The sequence below is a fragment of the Zootoca vivipara genome, chromosome 2, assembly GCF_963506605.1.
Source record: "Zootoca vivipara chromosome 2, rZooViv1.1, whole genome shotgun sequence".
Classification (NCBI taxonomy): Eukaryota; Metazoa; Chordata; class Lepidosauria; order Squamata; family Lacertidae; genus Zootoca; species Zootoca vivipara.
In genome coordinates, this window is record NC_083277.1 from 14444208 (window position 1) to 14464841 (window position 20634).

Genomic DNA, 20634 nt, shown 5'->3' on the forward strand with positions numbered 1-20634 from the left:
CTTCCAGGTGGGAGCTTAGAACTGCAAACGCGTCCATTCATCATCATCATCATCATCATCATCATTTATACCCCACCCATCTGGCTGGGTTTCCCCAGTCACTCTGGGTGGCTCCCAACGCAATAAAAACACGATAAAAACTTCCCTAAACATGGCTGCCTTCAAATGTCTTCTAAGAGTCAGATAGTTGTTTATTTCCTTGGCATCTGAAGGGGCCAGGGCGCTACCACCGAGAAGCCCTCTGCCTGGTTCCCTGTAACGTCGCTTCTCGCAGTGAGGGAACCGCCAGAAGGCCCTCGGCGCTGGACCTCGGTGTCCGGGCTGAACGATTCACTAACTGCAAACGGCCCATTCACAACAGGTTATTTCTAACTTATCAGATTTTCTGCCAGAAGAATTACGAGCTGGGCATGTTTAGACTGGATAAGAGAAGGTTAAGGGGTGATATGATAGCCATGTTCAAATATACCGTATTAAAGGATGCCATATAGAGGAGGGAGAAAGGTTGTTTTCTGCTGCTCCAGAGAAGCGGACATGGAGTAATGGATTCAAGCTACAAGAAAGAAGATTCCACCTAAACATTAGGAAGAACTTCCTGACTGTAAGAGCTGTTTGACAGTGGAATTTGCTACCAAGGAGTGTGGTGGAGTCTCCTTCTTTGGAGGTCTTTAAGCAGAGGCTTGACAGCCATCTGTCAGGAATGCTTTGATGGTGTTTCCTGCTTGGCACGGGGTTGGACTGGATGGCCCTTGTGGTCTCTTCCAACTCTATGATTCTATGAAGTCAAGATTAAATGGAAGGGAGATGATTCAGGCTGGCGTTCTGAACGCCACTGAAGTTGTGCAGGCACTGTGATAAACTTGCACTCCAAGAGAAGGCCTGATCCCACCAGAAATACCTGCCTGGAATTCCCCTGTGACTAAAAGCCCATCCACATGTCCCTGCCAGTTCAAGCCATGGGTCCAAGAGGGTTGTTTGTTTGTTTGTTTTTGTCTCACTGCTGCTTTCCCCCGTTTACAGCTGAATCAGGGCAAACATCAATCCACAAAAATCATGATTGACGTTTGTTCCGATTCAGCAGTAAACTTGGGGGTTTTCCTGGGGAAAGTGGCAGGACAAAAGAAAGAAGTATAGCATCTAGATCAGGGGTCAGCAAACTTTTTCAGCAGGGGTCCAGTCCACTGTCCCTCAGACCTTGTGGGGGGCAGGACTATATTTTGAAAAAAACTATGAACGAATTCCTGGGCCCCACAAATAACCCAGAGATGCATTTTAAATAAAAGGACACATTCTACTCATGTAAAAAGACCAGGCAGGCCCCACAAATAACCCAGAGATGCATTTTAAATAAAAGGACACATTCTACTCATGTAAAAACATGCTGATTCCTGGGCCGTCTGCGGGTTGGATTTAGACGGCGATTGGGCCACATCCGGCCCCCAGGCCTTAGTTTGGGGATCCCTGATCTAGATCAAGGGAAATATTAGTACCACTGTATTCCGCTCTGGTCAGACCTCACCTGGAGTACTGTGCCCAGCTGTGTGACACCTGGCTTGAGAGCAGTACATGTGAAAAGGATCTAGGAGTCTTGGTAGACCACAAACTTGACATGAGTCAACAGTGTGACGCAGCAGCTAAATAAGCCAATGCATTTCTGGGCTGCATCAATAGGAGTATAGCATCTAGATCAAGGGAAGTAATAGTACCACTGTATTCTGCTCTGGTCAGACCTCACCTGGAATACTGTGTCCAGTTCTGGGCACCACAGTTCAAGAAGGATACTGACAAGCTGGAACGTGTCCAGAGGAGGGCAACCAAAATAGTCAAAGGCCTGGAAACAATGCCTTATGAGTAACGACTTAGGGAGCTGGGTATGTTTAGCCTGGAGAAGAGAAGGTTAAGGGGTGATATGATAGCCATGTTCAAATATATAAAAGGATGTCATATAGAGGAGGAAGAAAGGTTGTTTTCTGCTGTGCCAGAGAAACAGACACGGAGCAATGGATTCCAACTACAAGAATGAAGATTCTACCTAAACATTAGGAAGAACTTCCTGACAGTAAGAGCTGTTTGACAGTGGAATTTGCTGCCAAGGAGTGTGGTGGAGTCTCCTTCTTTGGAGGTCTTTAAGCAGAGGCTTGACAGCCATCTGTCAGGAATGCTTTGATGGTGTTTCCTGCTTGGCATGGGGTTGGACTGGATGGCCCTTGTGGTCTCTTCCAACTCTATGATTCTAAGGAAAGTCTTGGAGCCATGACTTGAAATCACAGGATGAACGGCAGTGTGGCTTGGCACAAATGTACCCTGAATTCTTACCCTCTGCACAGCACCTAAAACATAAAGCAAGTAGAACCCAAAGCACAAAGGCAACCAGGGTGGATAAAAATCAAAGATTTTTAAAATAATAATTTAAAAATCAGATTTCTTTTTAATTTAAATCGGGTTTTTTTTATTTAAATTGGATTTTTAAAATAAAATGCTTTTGGAGGAAAAATCTTTCTAAAGATAGTTTTCTATTTAAGTTACATTATAGTCCATCTGCCTATAAGGTTAAGGTAATTCATAAGAAAACAATGATTTGTTTTATTTTTTCATGTGTGCTAAAACTCAGTCTAAGTAGTTATTGTTTTAAAAAAATTGTTTAACCACATCAGTTAACAAACATGGATACATATGCTACAATGTCATTGTTTTAGTTAAATAAATTGTTTAAATTGTTATTAAGAAAATGATTATTTTTCTCCTTCCAATAAAGTGCAGCAGGAAAGTTGCCCTGCAGTTAACAGTAAACAGTTAACTTATTAAACCTCACCACAATTTCATAATTATCTGTCTATGTATTTCTAATAGTATAACCAAACCAGTAATTTTTGATATAACTGTAAAAACTACTCTGGAAATTTATTATTCCAAAAACTGAAACCTTCATCTGGTTGTAAATACTAAGATTATACCACAGCAAGAATGAGACTTTCTGTAAATAATAATAATAATAATAATAATAATAATAATAATAATAATGATTTAAATCAAGTCTTACTGATTAGTGATTTAAATTGTGATTTAAATCGATTTGATTTAAATCAAATCCACCCTGGAGGCAACCCACTTGAGAGAGCAGACAGGTGCCATTGAAAAGCCACAGGTCACGCTACCTGCAGGGTTCCGCATCTCAAAGGCCCGAACGCCACCTTGGATGGTCAAGACCACTTTGTCCACCAAGCTGTCAATCCAGAAGGTGTGATCCTCCAGCTGCACCGCTTCCTTTCTCCTCCTTCTCCGCTGCGACCCCTTGGGGCTGAAGATATTCCCTTTCTGGTGGCGGAAGAGGGTCACCTGGAAAGAGTTAAGCGATGGGGGGAACGTATGAAGAAACGTGTGGTTTGAAGCAGAATGTGTTTTTCTTAATGCACAGAAACTTGAAGGCAGAGTCTTTCCATGCTTAAAAAAAAGTAATTATGAAAATGTCAACTAAGTCTTTAAGGTGCTACTGAAGGAATTTTTTTATTTTGCTTCGACTCAGACCAACACGGCTACCTACCTGTAACTTTGAAAATGTCGTTTAAGCCATCACATGTTAGGACAGGCATAGGCAAACGCGGCCCTCCAGATGTTTTAAGACTACAACTCCCATCATCCCTAGCTAACAGGACCAGCGGTCAGGGATGATGGAAGTTGTAGTCCCAAAACATCTGGAGGGCCGAGTTTGCCTGTGCCTGTCGTTGGTCATCTCTCTCAAACGACAAACAAAATCAGGGGCAGGATTCAGCTAACAAGCCCCACCAGCAGAAGCCTGCACAAGCACTTCCGCTAGCACAGTGGGGCTTCCCCTGCTCTTCCCACCCCCCATAGAAGCCCACCCCCTATCGCCTTCTAAATCCGGCCCGCGGACGGTCTGTGAATCAGCATGTTTTTACATGAGTACAGTGGTGCCTTGCTTAACGAATGCCCTGCTTAACGAAATTTCCACTTAACGAAAGGATTTTTCGAGCGGAGGTTGCCTCGCTAGACGAATTCGTTTTACGAAAAATTCATCTAGCGAATCACGGTTTCCCATAGGAATGCATTGAAATTCAATTAATGCGTTCCTATGGGCAAAAAAATTTCAAAAAAAATTTAAATGCATTCCTATGGGATTCGCTAGACGAATTTTTCGTTATAAGAAAAGACCCGTGGAATGAATTAAATTCGTCTAGCGAGGCACCACTGTTTAATGTGTTCTTTTATTTAAAATGCATCTCTGGGTTATTTGTGGGGCCTGCCTAGTGTTTTTACATGAGTAGAATGTGTCCTTTTATTTAAAATGCATCTCTGATTCCCAGAACGTCTGCGGGCTGGATTGAGAGGCAATTGGGCCGCATTCGGCCCCTGGGCCTTAGGTTGCCTACCCCTGCTTTAAGCAAACCAATTAAAAACATTTTTATAAACTAAAAAATGCATCCTAATGAATAGGCCAGTGGGTTTTATTTTACAATGTTTAAACGAGTACAGTGGTACCTCGGTTTATGACGCCGAGCCGGTCGCTCCCCGAGTTTGTCGCTCGCCGAAGGCACGCTTCTGCGCATCTGCACGTGCGGAACCCGGATGTAAATACTTCCGGGTCTGTGGTGGTCGCTCTCTGAGTTTGACGTAAACGGAGGCAGTCGCAAACCGAGGTTCCACTGTACTTAAAAATAAGCATTCCCTCCTATTCCCCCCTCTCCGTCCCCATTACCGAAGATGTGCTGGATTCACCGATGATTTCCGACACCCGCTGGATGTTCTCGTTGTCTGTAAATATGATTTGGCCACCGGAGCTGTGAGCTAGGCTTATGTAGAGGTTGAATCGGTCTGGGGAAAGCGTTTCCCTTTTCACCCGGGTTCTGGAGGGATCTTCTGTTATTAGGAAGGTCACCTGATGTCAAGTGGGGGGGGGAGAGGAAGCAGCTTTATATTGGGGGCAGGGTGGACAGATGGTTTCATTGCGTTATTATACAGCCCATTTTGCCCTGGATTTTTACAGGACCGTAACAAAAATTCAGATCTCTTATTAGTGTTTTCCAAAATCGAGCATCATGAAAAGCAAACAGGCCAGCCAACCTTGCATTTCTGTTCCTGGATGAGGGCTTCCACGCTGTTCTTCAGGTGTGCATCTTTAGCGGATGCATCAGTAAATACGAAGATCTCGGAGTACGACGGCGAGTTCTGGAGGGCAAGCTGGAGAAGCAGACAAGGACAGGTGAGGTTCCTATCTGTTGAACCAAGGACAGCATTCACCTCCTTGGTGATAAATAACAGCCAAAGAAAAACCCTGGAAGAGCTTACGGCTGGTTGCTTTGGCTCCAACAGGCTCTCCGTTTTGTAGGTTCCAGGCTGTCAAGTACGGGAGTTCCCCTCTCCCTTCTGGTAGCTCACCGATAAGAATTAACGAGCATATGGTAGATTGGTAGTCCTTTTATTACAGCATTATGTTGCAAGCACAAACAGGCAACCCTCCGCAAGGATATCAGTTGCCTACTCAGACTCCTCCCCACTTCCGCAGCAAGAAGCGTGCCAATGGAAAGTTCTTAACCCCCCCCCGCGTCTCCTTTGTTTTCTGAACTCAGACCTCTGAGTTCAGGGGGAGGGAGGGGTTCCCCCCCACACACACACTCTCGAATGATGTATCGCCCAGCTGCTCCCTCCCTCCTGGTTGCTTAGCTACTATCTCATAGCTGGGGAGCTCCTCTCTCAACTGTGCAGCTTCTGTGTCTGCCTGTCTCTGCTTCTGGAAACACTGGACGGGGGGGGGGATATTCCCCCTCCTCTTCTGTTAGGAGCTGATCTCCCTGCCATTGCATCTTCCGATACAGACCAGTCCCTGACAAAGACAAGCACTTGCACATTACAAATTAATTATGTGCAAGTGCCACTTTTAATCCTCTTCTTTGGAAAATGCCCTAAACTTCTATCTCCTCGCAGTTATGACATTCACGTGAAGCAGATCAGCCACAGAAGGTTGACTTCGCCAGATTAAAACTATAGATATATAAAATGCCGTGTCCTTCTCTTTATATGACACCCTAAATCCTCCTCATCTTCTCTCATGGTGTGGCTCGGCTCTGCTCCTAAGAATCACGTCTCTGACTATTCGCCACTGCCAGTCACATTAGCTCTGCACATGCAGTAAGGCTTTGACAGAAAGATATAAGAACATCAGAAGAGCCTGCTGGATCAGGCCAATGGCCCATCGAGTCCAGCATCCTGTTCTCACAACGGCTAACCAGATGCCCACAGGAAAACTGCCTGCAGGATTCGGGCACAAGAGGGCGCTTTCCAGAAACAGGCAGGTGGCCCGTCCAGATGTACAATTCTCCTTAGCATTATCGAGGTGGCACAATAACTTTCCCGGGTATTTGAGGTTGCAAGTTCACAAAGAGGATTGCGGAATGAACATTTATCTCTTTAGCATTTATCTTACAGTGCCAAGATCTAGAAAATGTAAGGCAGGGGTCCCCAAACTAAGGCCCGGGGGCCGGATGCGGCCCAATCACCTTCTAAATCCGGCCCGTGGACAGTCCGGGAATCAGCATGTTTTTACATGAGTGGAATGTGTCCTTTTATTTATAATGCATCTCTGGGTTATTTGTGGGGCATAGGAATTTGTTCATATTTTTTTCCAAAAGATAGTCCGGCCCCCCCACAAGGTCTGAGGGACAGTGGACCGGCCCCCTGCTGAAAAAGTTTGCTGACCCCTGCCTTAAGGATATCGCATGGATACTAACCTGTAGTGCAGAAAGGCACATTTCTGGCTCGTCCCCGCCTTTCAGAGGGCTAATGGTGTTGAGGATTTTCCAGAACTCATCTGGGTCACTGGTCTTATGGACAGGGCCAAACTCTGGAGGGATGAGAGAGAGAGAGAGAGAGAGAGAGAGAGAGAGAGAGAGAGAGAGAGAGAGAGAGAGAGAGGGAGAGAAGAGACAGCATGAATGCCGATTCATGCAGACACATTTTCTACAGTAGCTGTGCCTTTTCTCATGACAACTTCCTTTGACAGTTTAAGCCTTGTCTTCCTGAGGACTTAGTCCTTCCTGGTCTGACATTTACCTGGGCCTATAAACAGATCTTGGATGGCATTTTCTATGCAGCATTCCCACCTGCCAACTCACATTTAAGCACCATGGAACAGAACATTCTTCAATCTGAACCCGCTTAACAGCTGCCTCTTAGCCTGGTGCGAAGAACCTCTGGCCCTTCCAGATGTTGCTGAACTACAGCTCCCATAATCCCTTGCCAATGGCTGTGCTTGCTGGGGCTGATGGGAGCTGTAGTTCAGCAACATCTGGAAGAGCCAGAGGTTTCTGCCAACTAAAACTCATACAAGTCAGGAAGCTACGTAGAAAGACCATGTTCCCCAAAACTGCCTGCCCAGGCCTTAAAGATCTTCGAGTGAAGCCCTTCTTTCTAGCTGCCAACATCTGAAGCGGGTTTGGCAGGAGACAAAGAGGGGGCTTTCTGGTCACCTCATCCCAGGCTCTAGAGGTCCTTTGTCGAGAGAAGCCAGTCTCCAAGAACCTCCCTCCCTCCAGCAACAAAAATATTTTTATGCAGGCAGACCTTTCGCCAATAAACTGACTGTTTTATTGAAGTCAGTTATTGAAGTTTCAAGAAGTGCCTTAGTTTTATGTTTTGAAGACTTTGTACTTTACTTTGCATTATACTGCTTTTAATTGCCTTTAAGCGCCATTCACTGAAAAGGCAGGTACGCAGTCAGCTGGCTGCTCCCAGATCCATCTTTGTCACTACAGTGGTACCTCGATGGTTTTCCCAGTAGTGATGTATGGAAGTGAGAGCTGGAGCATGAAGAAGGCTGATCGCCGAAGAATGGATGCTTTTGAATTGTGGTGCTGGAGGAGACTCTTGAGAGTCCCATGGACTGCAAGAAGATCAAACCTATCCATTCTGAAGGAAATCAGCCCTGAGTGCTCACTGGAAGGACAGATCGTGAAGCTGAGGCTCCAATACTTTGGCCACCTCATGAGAAGAGAAGATTCCCTGGAAAAGACCCTGATATTGGGAAAGATGGAGGGCACTAGGAGAAGGGGGCGACAGAGGACGAGATGGTTGGACAGTGTTCTCGAAGCCACCAACATGAGTTTGACCAAACTGCGGGAGGCAGTGCAAGACAGGAGTGCCTGGCGTGCTATGGTCCATGGGGTCACAAAGAGTCGAACACGACTAAACGACTAAACAACAACAACAACCTCTACTTACGAATGTAATGTGTTCCGAACGCATATTCGTAAGTCGAAAAAAATTGTAAGTCGAATCCCATAGGAATGCATTGGGAGAAAAAATTCGTAAGTCGAAGCAACCCTATCTAAAATTTCGTAAGTAGAAAAAATCCTATCTAAACCACATCCAAGATGGCGGACGGAGCTCCATTCGTAAGTAGAAACATTCGTAAGTAGAGGTACCACTGTAGAGACCCAGGCGACACCTCAGTGGCTAGGAATGCCTTCTGCCAGCTTCAGCTGGTAAGGCAGGTGTAGCCATTTCTGGACCGGGATAGCTGGATCACTGTTGTCTACAAGCAGGTACGCTTCCAGGCTTGATTACTGCCCTGCAGTCTACATGGGGCTGCCCTTGAGGTTGGTCCGGAAGCTGCGGCTGGCTGATGCAAAACACAGAAGCTCAACGGCTCACTAGGGCAGGACATAAAAGGTAAAGGGACCCCTGACCATTAGGTCCAGTCATGACCGACTCTCGCATTATTGGCCGAGGGAGCCGGTGTACAGCTTCCAGGTCATGTGGCCAGCATGACTAAGCCGCTTCTGACGAACCAGAACAGCGCACGGAAACACCGTTTACCTTCCCGCCGGAGCGCTACCTATTTATCTACTAGGTTGGCAGGAGCTGGGACCGAGCAATGGGAGATCACCCTATTGCGTGGATTCGAACCGCCGACCTTCTAATTGGCAAACCCTAGGCTCAGTGGTTTAACCCAGCGCGCCACCCGCATCCCAGGACAGGACATGGCCAACCTATTAATCTGGTTACAGGTAGGTAGCCGTGTTGGTCTGCCGTAGTCGAAACTGTTGGGGTTAAAAGCAAAATCAGCAGAAACTGGTTGAGGAACTTACACATAGAGACCAAGACTTAAACAAATGCTTGGTTTAATGGAGAAAGTAAATTTAACAAAAATTAAATCAGGCTTATACAAAATACCCACACAACCAAACCACCCACCAAGAGCACACTGGGAAAACGCCCAGCACAGAGGCAACACACAACACCCCTGATATACCCTGCATCATCAGCTTCACAGCAACACCTGTAGAGCTGCTCCACAGCTGCAGAGCCCCAGTCATTAAATCTTTCCTGACTCTTAAAGGTACAGTGAAACAATAATGACACTTTTACACAATCATTCAACATATCCCCTGCAGTTCATTATTGTGAAACAGAGACAAACTTTGTACATGTCTTTCATGCGCAACTTTTGGAAGTGCTTTAGTAAAGATGTCTGAAACTTGTTTGTCACCTGGAACATATTCAAAAACAATTGTTTTGTCAGCAATCAAATTCTTTACAAATTGAAAACGTAATCTCAACACTCTAGTGCGCTGTGTGTTGGTTTCTGAGCACAGGATAGCAAGTCCACTCTGGGAATCGAGATAAACTTTTACTGGGAGTGATGCTGGCATCTTTAAGTCTTCAAATATTTGTAAATACCACTCTATATCACGAATGGCCTGAGTACAGGCATATAACTCACTTTCAGTTGAAGAAAGACAATTAATCATTTGATTCTGTGCTTTCCATTCAAAAGGACACCCATTATAAAAATAAACCATACCAGATGTACCTTTGTAATTATTTTGCTCTACAGCATGAGATGCATCACAATATATTTCAAAACCTTTGTCAATAGATGGTGTAAATTCCAATCTGTAATGTTTTGTGTGTTTGAGGTACATCACCACTCTCTTAAGAGCTTTGAAGCATTGGGTAGTGGGTTTTTCTACAAATTTTGCCAGAAAATGAAAAGCATAAGTTACATCTGGCCTTGAAACTCTTTGAATAAAATTGAGCTTGCCTATGGCAGAGCGATACAAAGTTTTGTCAGAGAACGTGTTATTGCCATCTGTAAAAGTAAAACCACATACCATAGGCGTTTCTTTCCCATTTGCATTCTTTAAACATAACATTTCAACAAGATCATCTATTTTTGCATTTTGATGAATCAGATAAGAACCATTTTTGCCTTCTTCAATTTGCATGGATATATAGTTTTTAGCTTTGCCTAATTCTACCACATCAAATTTTTCTTGTAACAGTGACACTATCTGTGTATATTCATGTTTAGTTCTTGTAGAAATTAATATATCATCTACAAACACACATAATTTGGTCACAGAATTTCCATTTTCTTTTGTAAATACACAGTTATCTGCCTTGCCTTGTGTAAAACCAAAATTCAGCAATTCCTTCACTAAAGTCTGATGCCAGTTTTTACCACTCTGATGCAAACCATAAAGAGATTTATTTAGTTTGCACACTACTCCTTTAGTGGCGATTACGCCATCAGGGACACGCATAAAAATTTGTTCTTCTAAATCTGCAAACAAATAGGCAGTTTTTATATCTACATGATAGACAGAATGTCCACGCTGGGATGCATCTTTTAACAAAAGCTTAACAGATTCATATTTTACGCTCGGTGAGTAACACAAATCATAGTCTTCACCTGGGATTTGCTGGAAACCTCTGGCTACTAACCTAGCCTTGTACCTTACAACTTCATTTTTATCATTCATTTTCACTTTATAAACCCATTTTGAATCAATAACTCTCATGTCTGGGGTTTGTGGTACAAGAGACCAAGTGTTATGCTCTTTTAAAGAAGCTATTTCAGCATCCATAGCTTTGTACCAATTTGCAGCTTCATGCAAAGGTAATTTTTGAACATCGTTGTAGCATTTTGGCTCAAAAACTACTTTATTGGCATACACAGTGTATAACTGCTCTTTTGAAAACCGTCTTGGTTCCTGTCTCTTTCTGTCTGAACGTCTTAGTCCTGAAGAAGAGCTAGGCCCTTCAGAATCAGTAGAACTATTTGGACTTCTAGCTTCAGACTGTAAATTGCTATCATCAGACTGATGAGACTCTTGTGGGCTTTTCTTACTTTCAGAAAACTCAGAAGAACTTAACCTTTCTTTAGGTGTCTGTGTCTTTAAATTTTCAAACAAATCACCAGACACAACAGGCTTTTCGTCTTCAGATTCACTAGTATCCCCTGCTCCAGCTTCTCCCTCTTCTACTTCCTCCTCATCAGCATTATCTAAATCATCACTATCTTGAAAAATAGCAACTCTATTCCAATTTACAGTTTCAATCATGCTTCTGGTAATATGAAATTTGCCAGTTGCTGGTACATAAACTCTGTACGCCCCCTGCTGGTAGCCCATAAACTTTCCTTGAACACTACGTTCATCCAACTTGTGTCTAGCAGGGTAGTGAATAATAACGTCTGACCCCCAAATTCGTAGGTATTTCAAATTAGGGCGTTTTTTAAACAACATTTCATAGGGTGTAACATTTAAACTAGAATGATAGGATCTGTTTTTAACAAAAAGATAGGCATGAAGAGATTCCGCCCAATATTCTTTCCCCAAATTAGCATCATGCAAGTAAGTTTTAACACCTGCCTGCAAATCACGTTGCACTACTTCTACAATCCCATTCTGCCAAGGATTTCTAGGGCAGGACAACTCGTGAACAGTCCCCTGCGCTTCCAGGAAATGTGAAAATTCCTCAGAAACAAATTCTACCCCCTGTCAGAAAACAAATGCTTTATAGGTTTGTTAAAGTGGGTTTTTACCCAGTTGCAAAAAATCTTGTACTTCTCAAGTGCTTGTGACTTTTCAGCAATGGTGTAAACAAAACAATATCTGCTGTACTGATCAATAAGAGTAAGCCAATATTTTGAATTTCCTAAAGAAGGAGGGAGTGGCCCTACTAAATCACAGTGCACACGTTCAAATGGCTCTGTTACTTTCCTGCCTGAGCATTTACCCTTTCTTGCAACCTTTATCTTATTCTTACAACAAGATACACATTGCATATAGTATTTACATGGCTTTAAGTTTAGTCCATCAACAATCTTCTTTGTCTTTATCACATCTGTGAAATTTAAATGTCCCAAAAGTCTATGCGCCTCATGAATACATCCGGAGTGAGGCTTTACATTTCTCAGCCCCTGACTTGGCTGGGTTACTCTACAGTTCACAGGTGGCTGTGAATGCTTTTTAAAATATAGTCTATATAAACCTTCAGACTCTCTGGCATACAATACACGTTTTCCCCCTTTGTAGAACTCACATAGTGATTTTGTGAAGCATACAGTTACTCCTTGGCGTGCAAAGCAACTTACTGATAATAAATTGTCCACTGATGGGCAGTAAGTGCAATTTGCTATTGTGATGTTCAAGGAATCAAGTTTCACAGTACCTCTGCCAAGCGACTGTAGAACGTCGGAGTTGGCCAGATGAATGGTGCCAATTTCCTCTTCGAAAGAAACAAACAGACTTCGGTCGTTACAAAGATGAATTGACGCCCCGGAATCTACTACAAACGATTTCCACGTGTCATCTTTAATTACTTTACGACCTAATTCACGAACATGGAATGCTCGCGGCTCACGTCCATCTTTACAATGTGCTGCCGACTGCTGGGTTGCTGTCTGTGATTTACGAACTGGAACGGACCCTGAAGCATTTTGCTTTTTAAATCTGCAGTCCCTCGCAAGGTGCCCCTGCTTTTTACAAAACCAGCAATGCTTGGAAGTTTTGAAAGCAGATGAATCACCACAGACTTGCATACGGCGTTCCTCATTTTTTTTTAGAAATAGGAGTGCTAATCCCACAAGCCTCCCTTCTGTCCAGCTCGCCCATCAATCTTGCTGTTACCCCTTCCACAGTTAATTGTGCTGGAGGTACAGCAGATATCTGGCTAGCTATGGCAGACGCTGACTCCTTTCTAACGTGCACTGCCGCAAGACTGTCCCACATTTCTTTGGCAGTCTTCTTATTTCTTATATACACAACTTGCTGATCACTAACAGACAAGTTAATTAATGCCCTTGCTTTAGCATCACCTTTCGACCAGGCATCGGTCACAGGAGCAGGAGGGTCCTCGGTCACGTACTTCCACATATCACGGGAATTCAGAAGTGCTTCCATGCGAAAGGACCATAAGCTGTAGTTCTCGGCCGTTAGTTGCGGGGATGTTAAAGCCTTCTCAGCCTCAGCAACACGGTCTGCCATGCTGGAACTTTTCAACCACCAGCCCACAAAACCGTTGCAGCAAAAAGAAGGAAAAAACCTTTCTAAACCTTTCTCCAAAAACAAACATGTGCAGTTCCACGCTCAACCACTGGGCCCATAACCAAGATGTTGGGGTTAAAAGCAAAATCAGCAGAAACTGGTTGAGGAACTTACACATAGAGACCAAGACTTAAACAAATGCTTGGTTTAATGGAGAAAGTAAATTTAACAAAAATTAAATCAGGCTTATACAAAATACCCACACAACCAAACCACCCACCAAGAGCACACTGGGAAAACGCCCAGCACAGAGGCAACACACAACACCCCTGATATACCCTGCATCATCAGCTTCACAGCAACACCTGTAGAGCTGCTCCACAGCTGCAGAGCCCCAGTCATTAAATCTTTCCTGACTCTTAAAGGTACAGTGAAACAATAATGACACTTTTACACAATCATTCAACAGAAACAAACAAAAAATCGTCCAGTAGCACTTTAAAAGGTAAATGGGACCCCTGACCATTAGGTCCAGTCGTGCCCAACTCTGGGGTTGCGGCGCTCATCTCGTTAGAAACCAGCAAAGTTTGTTATTGGTATGAGCTTTCGTGTGCATGCACACTTCTTCAGATACACTGAAACAGAAGTCACCAGACCCTTATATATAATGAGAGGGTGGGGAGGGGTATTACTCAGAAAGGTGGTGGGAGTGGCCGATAGGTGTGGTAAACCTGTTGACGACTGTTAACGACTGAATTGGTCTTACAGGAAAAAAGCAAGGGGTGAGATGGCTAGAAATAGCTTTATCGTGTAAAACAGGGGTCCCCAAACTACGGCCCCCGGGCCGGATGCGACCCAATTGGCCTCCCAATCCGGCCCGCGACGACCCCCGCCGCCCACTGCCGCCGCCCGTTCTTACGGCGCACGGCGCGGCGGCGATCTTCAAAATCGGCAAAAAATCGCCGAAAATCCTTTGTGCGCATGCGTATGGGCCTCTCCCGACCCAGAAGAGGTCATTTCCGATGCACTTCCGGGTCGGGGGAGGCCCATACGCATGCGCACAAGCGATTTTCGGCGATTTTTTCCCCGACCGTGTGCGTGTGCGCATGCGCACGGGCGCGCACTCCCCCGCCCTCCGGCCCGCTGCACGCACACTCCCCTGCCCTCCGGCCCGAAGCCCGGTAAGTCTGGGGATCCCTGGTGTAGAATGAGATAAGAATCCAATGTCTCTATTCAGACCAGGTCTCTTTCCTCCCCGCTGAAAATGGGCCCTCATAAAACATCTCACCAGGGTCATTGAAAGGGACTAAGAGATAGAAATCTGGTTCCTGGAGGGTGCCTCGGCGCGCCGTGATGATCTCCCAAGCTTGGCGCTTGGCTGCGCTGATCTCCTCGCCCATGCTTCCAGTGGTGTCCACAACAAAGCTCAAGCCCGTAGCTGGACTGATATCCAGTAGCCTGGAAACAAAACAGCAGGAACTGTGGCTTAGTCGTTGGCCCTAGAATTGTCAACGTGGCACCCGGGGGCTCAGCTGCATCAGTGATAACTCTGTTTCCCCCCCCCTCCCCCTGGAGCCAGAGCCACTAAGGTGCTGGAAGAAGGCTTCAGTCTCTTCAGGGGGCACGGGTTCAAATCCCACTGCTGCCAGCAAAATTTGTTTTGTTTGGAATAACTCAGTCGGTAGAGCGCGAGACTCTTAATCTCAGGGTTGTGGGTTCAAGCCCCGCCTCAGGCAAAAGAAGTTGTGAGCCTGTAGACTGGGGGGGGGGGGGCTCAATAGTGCCAAAAAGAAAAACAGTCCCAAAAAGAAAAAGGTGCCATCAACATCAGTTTGCTCAGACATCTTTGGCTGCACAGTTCTGCATTTTTACTCCTTGGCAACAAAGACAGGGAACCCTACTACCTCAAATGCAAATGTATGAGGTACAGCTGTCAATGTTAATTATTCGCTTGGAGTTGACAAAGGTTTGAGAGCATTTTAATGGACTGAGGAGAAAGAGAGGGGGCGGGAATGCAGGAATGTTTGACTTACTGTACTGTATATTTATCCCTCGCCTTTTTCTCCCAAAGTAGCCCAGTTTTATTGATGATTTGTTCGTTGTGTTTATAACTCGTGCTTTAAGCATGATGTTCTACAACAGGCACCCCCAAACTTCGGCCCTCCAGATGTTTTGGACTACAATTCCCATCTCCCCCAACCACTGGTCCTGTTAGCTAGGGATCATGGGAGTTGTAGGCCAAAACATCTGGAGGGCCACAGTTTGGGGGTGCCTGTTCTACAAGTTGTTGTCGTCTATTGTTTGGGATTCATTCGAATGGGAAGCGGCAAAGAAATCAATCCATCCGCAGATAGACAGCAATGCGCAGACAAGAAGCATTATGTATACACAGGGTTGCGGAACGGGCAGCGTTACCTCATGAATGGCTTGCTCTTTATTTCCCGCCAAAGCTTCTCCAGGAAGTGTACTGAGGCCTCCTGGGCCATGGCAGCGGCTTCCCTGTGCAGATAATTGTGAGGCGAGAACAAGAACGAAGAGCTGTCCTTATTGATACCACCCCGAGGCTCCCTGTGGCGGCTGTCGTCAAATCTCCCGCCGTGGCTGCACTTTCCTAGGAGACGAGGAAATAAGCAAACAGAAGAGAGAGAATATAAGACCACCAACCCAACTGAAATTTGTGGAGCAAGAGAGAATTGCTTAAAAGGACCATGGTCTACTTCACGGCACACCAAAGGGCTCCATTTCCCACCGGGTCACTTATTATAATAAAAAACAGAATTGCCAGCCAGCATACCAACAAGAACTTTCACAGGCCCAGACAGAATTCCATCTTTTTAACCAACTGTGGCAGTAAAAAGGAGAAATGTATGAACCCTCCTAGTGGCCGGCCTAAGTCCAGCATCCTGCTCTCACAATGACCAACCTAAACTCAGGGACTTTATACCTTTGATACCTTAACATTGATACATTGGAAGAACAAAAAAATATATAGCTTCCTTGATCCATAGAGACAACTCTTGCAACCTATGAACGGATTGCTTTTCAATGAAGGTCACGTATGGGCAGATTTAATGATATTTGGAAAGTATTTATCAAAACCATAGTTCAACTCCTGAACTGACATATACACAAGGGATATAATAAGCCAATACAGTCATACCTCGGTTTAAGTACGCTTCGGTTTGGGTACTTTCAGTTTAAGTACTCCGCGGACCCGTCTGGAACAGATTAATCCACTTTCCATTACTTTCAATGGGAAAGTTCACTTCAGGTTAAGTACACTTCAGGTTAAGTACAGGCTTCTGGGACCAATTGTGTACTTAAACCGAGGTACCAATGTAATAATAATAATAATTTATTATTTATACCCCACCTATCTGGCTGAGTTTCCCCAGCCACTCTGGGCAGCTCCCAACATAATATTAAAAAACTATCAAACATAAACAAACTTCCCTAAACAGGGAAGCACATTGCAGTAGTCCAAGCGAGAGATAACTAGAGCATGCACCACTCTTGCAAGACAGTCTGCGGGCAGGTAGCTAATGGGGCCTCCCGCTGCTGCCGCCGCTGCACAATTTCTGTTCTCATCCTGAAGCAAAGTTCTTAACCTGAGGTACTATTTCTGGGTTGGCAGAGTCTGTAACCTGAAGCATCTGTAACCCGAGGTACCACTGTATTCTTATTCGCATTATTCAGACAGTGATACCCTTCAGGGGCACAGAAGAATCCTGTCCCTCTTTGCAAAGGTTCCTTTGAAAAGCTGGTCCCTGTCTTGAGGGCAGGGGGTGGGGTGGGAACAGACATTCTCCACATGCCCAGAAGCAACAAAGAGGAAAAGGAAAACAAAAAGCTCCTAGTTCCCACCACGAAGGCAATATACCTTTGTACACGCTCCGGACACCGAGCTTAACTTGTCAGAACGTTTAAATGCAAAAGTTGGCAGCCTAATGCATTAAAAAAACAAATCAAGAGCGGGGCAGGAAAGAAAAACCAGTCCCATGAGAATAACCCTGGGAGAAAAAGCGCTTCTCTAAAACAAATTTTCATTAAATTCTAAAGGCTTTCAGTGTGAACTGCTGGAAGATGCACAAGGAATACAAATGAAGGAGGGACAAAGCCCTTTGAGTCTTTAATACTAAACACACACACACACACACAAAAACCCCATGCCTCAAACAGAGCCCCCCGCTGTATTCTGGCAACAAAAGCATACCAATTGGCTTTTCAGGTTGGGCGCCATAGAAACCGGTGGTCAGAAGCCCCTTCTCAAGGAGACTGTCCAAGAGGTTTCCCTGACACGTCCAGTCAGAGCAGTCCGTGCAGGTCGGTACGCCGGCTGGAGGGGAGTAGGAGAGAAAGACTACTTATTTTATTCGTTCAGCCGGGTTTGCACACAGCTCAATCCAAAGCAAAGCTCCGAACAGTTTATGGAAAAGGTCGTCAAGTAGAAACAGTAGGCATTAAATGATTAAGAACAAAACAACGCGTCTGGATAAGCCTGCCTCAACAAAGCCTAACAGGGGGTCTGCTGCCAAGGGCTGGAGCAGGCATAGGCAAACTCGGCCCTCCAGATGTTTTGAGACTACAATTCCCATCATCCCTGACCACTGGACCTGTTAGCTAGGGATGATGGGAGTTGTAGGGCAAAACATCTGGAGGGCCGCAGTTTGGGAATGCCTTTCTACAAGTTGTTGTCTATTGTTTGGGATTCATTCGAATGGGCAGCGGCAAAGAAATCCATCCATCGCAGACAGACCGCAATGAGCAGAGCAAGAAGCATTATGTATACACAGGCTTGCAGAACAACAAAATGGTGCTTATTCCTAAATGTGTCTAGCATCAGAAGTAAATTTCATTTAATCCTGCAGTCCCGATGGTGGTATGATTTAAGTGTGGAACATGGGTGGCGCTGTGGTCTAAACCACTCTCCCTCTTGGGCTTTGCCGATCAGAAGGTCGGCGGTTCGAATCCCCGCGACGGGGTGAGCTCCCGTTGCTCCGTCCCAGCTCCTGCCAACCTAGCAGTTTGAAAGCACATCAAAGTGCAAGTAAGATAAATAGGTACCGCTCCGGCGGGAAGGTAAATGTTTCTGTGTGCTCTGGTTTCCATCATGGTGAGAACTCTGGCACACCACTTTTAACTCCTTGTAGGAAAGGTGGGTTATAAATGCAATACTGTTAATAGGTAAAGGTAAACGGCGTTTCCGTGCTCTCTGGCTTCCATCACGGTGTTCTCTTGCGCCAGAAGCAGTTTAGTCATGCTGGCCACATGACCCGGAAAGCTGTCTGTGGACGAACGCCGGCTCCCTTGGCCTGAAAGTGAGATGAGCACCACAACCCCAGTCGCCTTTTACTGGAATTAACCGTCCAGGGGTCCTTTGCCTTTACCCTTTTACCTTTGCGATTTGAGTTTAAAAAAGACAAAGCTGCATATGCTCAGAGTATGTCTTTTTTTCCAGGATTGTCAAACTACCCCCCCCCTTTTCTTCAACGTGTCAAGAATGTAGAAGCAATTGCAAAGCACTGACAGGCAGCAGGAAGAAGAGGGACGGTGTGCTTTACAAGCACGTACAGTCAACTTGCAAGTTACGTATTACAACTTGTGAATTCAGCTTTACGTGTTTCGCTGGAAAAAATGTTAAAAAGTAAAATAGGAGGTAGGCATCTGGGACAGGGGGACGTCAGCAATCCCGCCCGCTGTTGCACTCACACTGGAAGAGTGTTTGGAGGTACAGGGAAAATGTGTTTTTATTATATGTCATTTTGGCTTTGTGCACTATCCCTGGAATGTAACCGCTGTGTAAGCTGATAATACACATGGCTGTCTAAAGACTGTGTGTCTGTGAGTGTTAGTGTACACAGACAGACAGACAGACAGACAGACAGACAGACACACACACACACACACACACACACACGTGTCATTTTAGTTCGGTCACAGCCTCTCCACTGCCTAAGACAGCAAGCAAGCCAGGGACACAGGAGTCCTGGATTCACCCTGCAAATTAAACAAGGCACACAACATAGCACAGGGCTCTGTTTCTCTTCCCTCATTTAAATTAGGAGCTCTTGCACCAAGTCTCTAACCTCACCCAGCCCAGTAACCAACAGAATGAATACTCTCCAGGTTGAGGAGGAACATAATAAAATAAAATATGATGATGATGATGATGATGATGATGATGATGATGATGTTCTAAAACCACACCTTCTGCGATGGACTTGATTTCATGGCCTGGTTGTAGGAGGTGGGGGTGTATCTTCCGATGGCCAAGTTCAATCCAGTTGCTGTGACTGTAGAAATCCTAAACAGAACGGAAGCTTATTAGTGGAGACTGTTTATGCTACGATGGTCGCCTGTACTGTTAGCCCAAAGACGGAAAGAGGAAGCGGTCCCAGCCAAAGAAGACTGGCAAACCAAGTTAATGGACTATGCTGAAATGGTGAAATTAACTGGAAAACTCAGAAATCAAGACAAGAAATTTAAAAAATAATGGGAAATGTTTATTGTGTGCTTGCAAAAGTATTGTAAACAGGTTAATACATTGGCAGGATCTGCTAAGGCACAACAGATTTGGATGGGTAGAGAAGAAAACAAAAGTTTAGACAGTGGGGGAAACAAGCTGGGAAAGCAAGCTGGTTTGTTGGAGCAATAATAAAAGTAAGAGTGATGTGAGCAAATAGAGTAGAAATGGTGGAAAGAAGAGGACTTAAGCAGAGGATTCTACCCCTCCACCTTGATTACGTGACTAAAAGCGCTAGCTCCTCTGAGCTTGTAGAGAGTTCTTTCCCCTCACTGCTAAGGGGCCACAGCTAGCACAATACTTAGCTGATCTTGAGACCCAGAAGATACTAATGGGAGTGTTTCCTTCGTGTAAACAGCAGGTGCAGGGAGCCTAGTCTGATCAGGACCACAGTATGGGGGACAAAGAATGAAAAAAACCACCACTCACAGCACCTTTAGTCACATAACATAATACAATAAAATATAAAACATAATGCAAAACAAAGCCATGTGTGCTGTGTGTAAGAACAACACTTATCTGCTTCTCTCAGTTGCTGCTGTTGTTTGGCCTGAAAAACCACATGGGACATTTTTTAACCCAAAAGGTTAACACTGGCTGGGACAATATAATGGAATATTTTTGCCCCGAGTTTTTTAATTTATTTTTAATATTCTCATAATATTGCCCATAAAAATAAAACAAAATAGGGGAGAAATGGTGAATCACATTTTGATAAGAAAGTAGATATAAATGATATAAATAACAGTGTTTCTTGTACTTTGCAGAAGGAATGCAAGCGCAGGAAATGAGTTAAAAGGAAGGGAAACGGGTATGCAGAAAACC

General features: G+C 44.9%; 1 protein-coding gene across 6 annotated transcripts in view; it reads right to left on the reverse strand.

Moving 5' to 3' along the window:
- Positions 1 to 20634, reverse strand: part of VWA7 (von Willebrand factor A domain containing 7) — a 45443-nt gene that overhangs the window by 11173 nt on the left and 13636 nt on the right. For 5 of the 6 annotated variants that reach the window (XM_060271159.1, XM_060271157.1, XM_060271156.1 and 2 more), the window contains 8 exons: positions 19494 to 19590; positions 17500 to 17646; positions 15702 to 15897; positions 14575 to 14744; positions 6744 to 6856; positions 5080 to 5196; positions 4715 to 4894; positions 3156 to 3336 (listed from right to left, as the gene is read on the reverse strand). In XM_060271159.1, coding sequence (XP_060127142.1) covers positions 3156 to 3336; positions 4715 to 4894; positions 5080 to 5196; positions 6744 to 6856; positions 14575 to 14744; positions 15702 to 15897; positions 17500 to 17646; positions 19494 to 19590 — 1201 coding nt within the window. The remainder of the gene's footprint in view (positions 1 to 3155; positions 3337 to 4714; positions 4895 to 5079; positions 5197 to 6743; positions 6857 to 14574; positions 14745 to 15701; positions 15898 to 17499; positions 17647 to 19493; positions 19591 to 20634) is intronic. The other variant, XM_060271160.1, reaches the window with a different exon arrangement.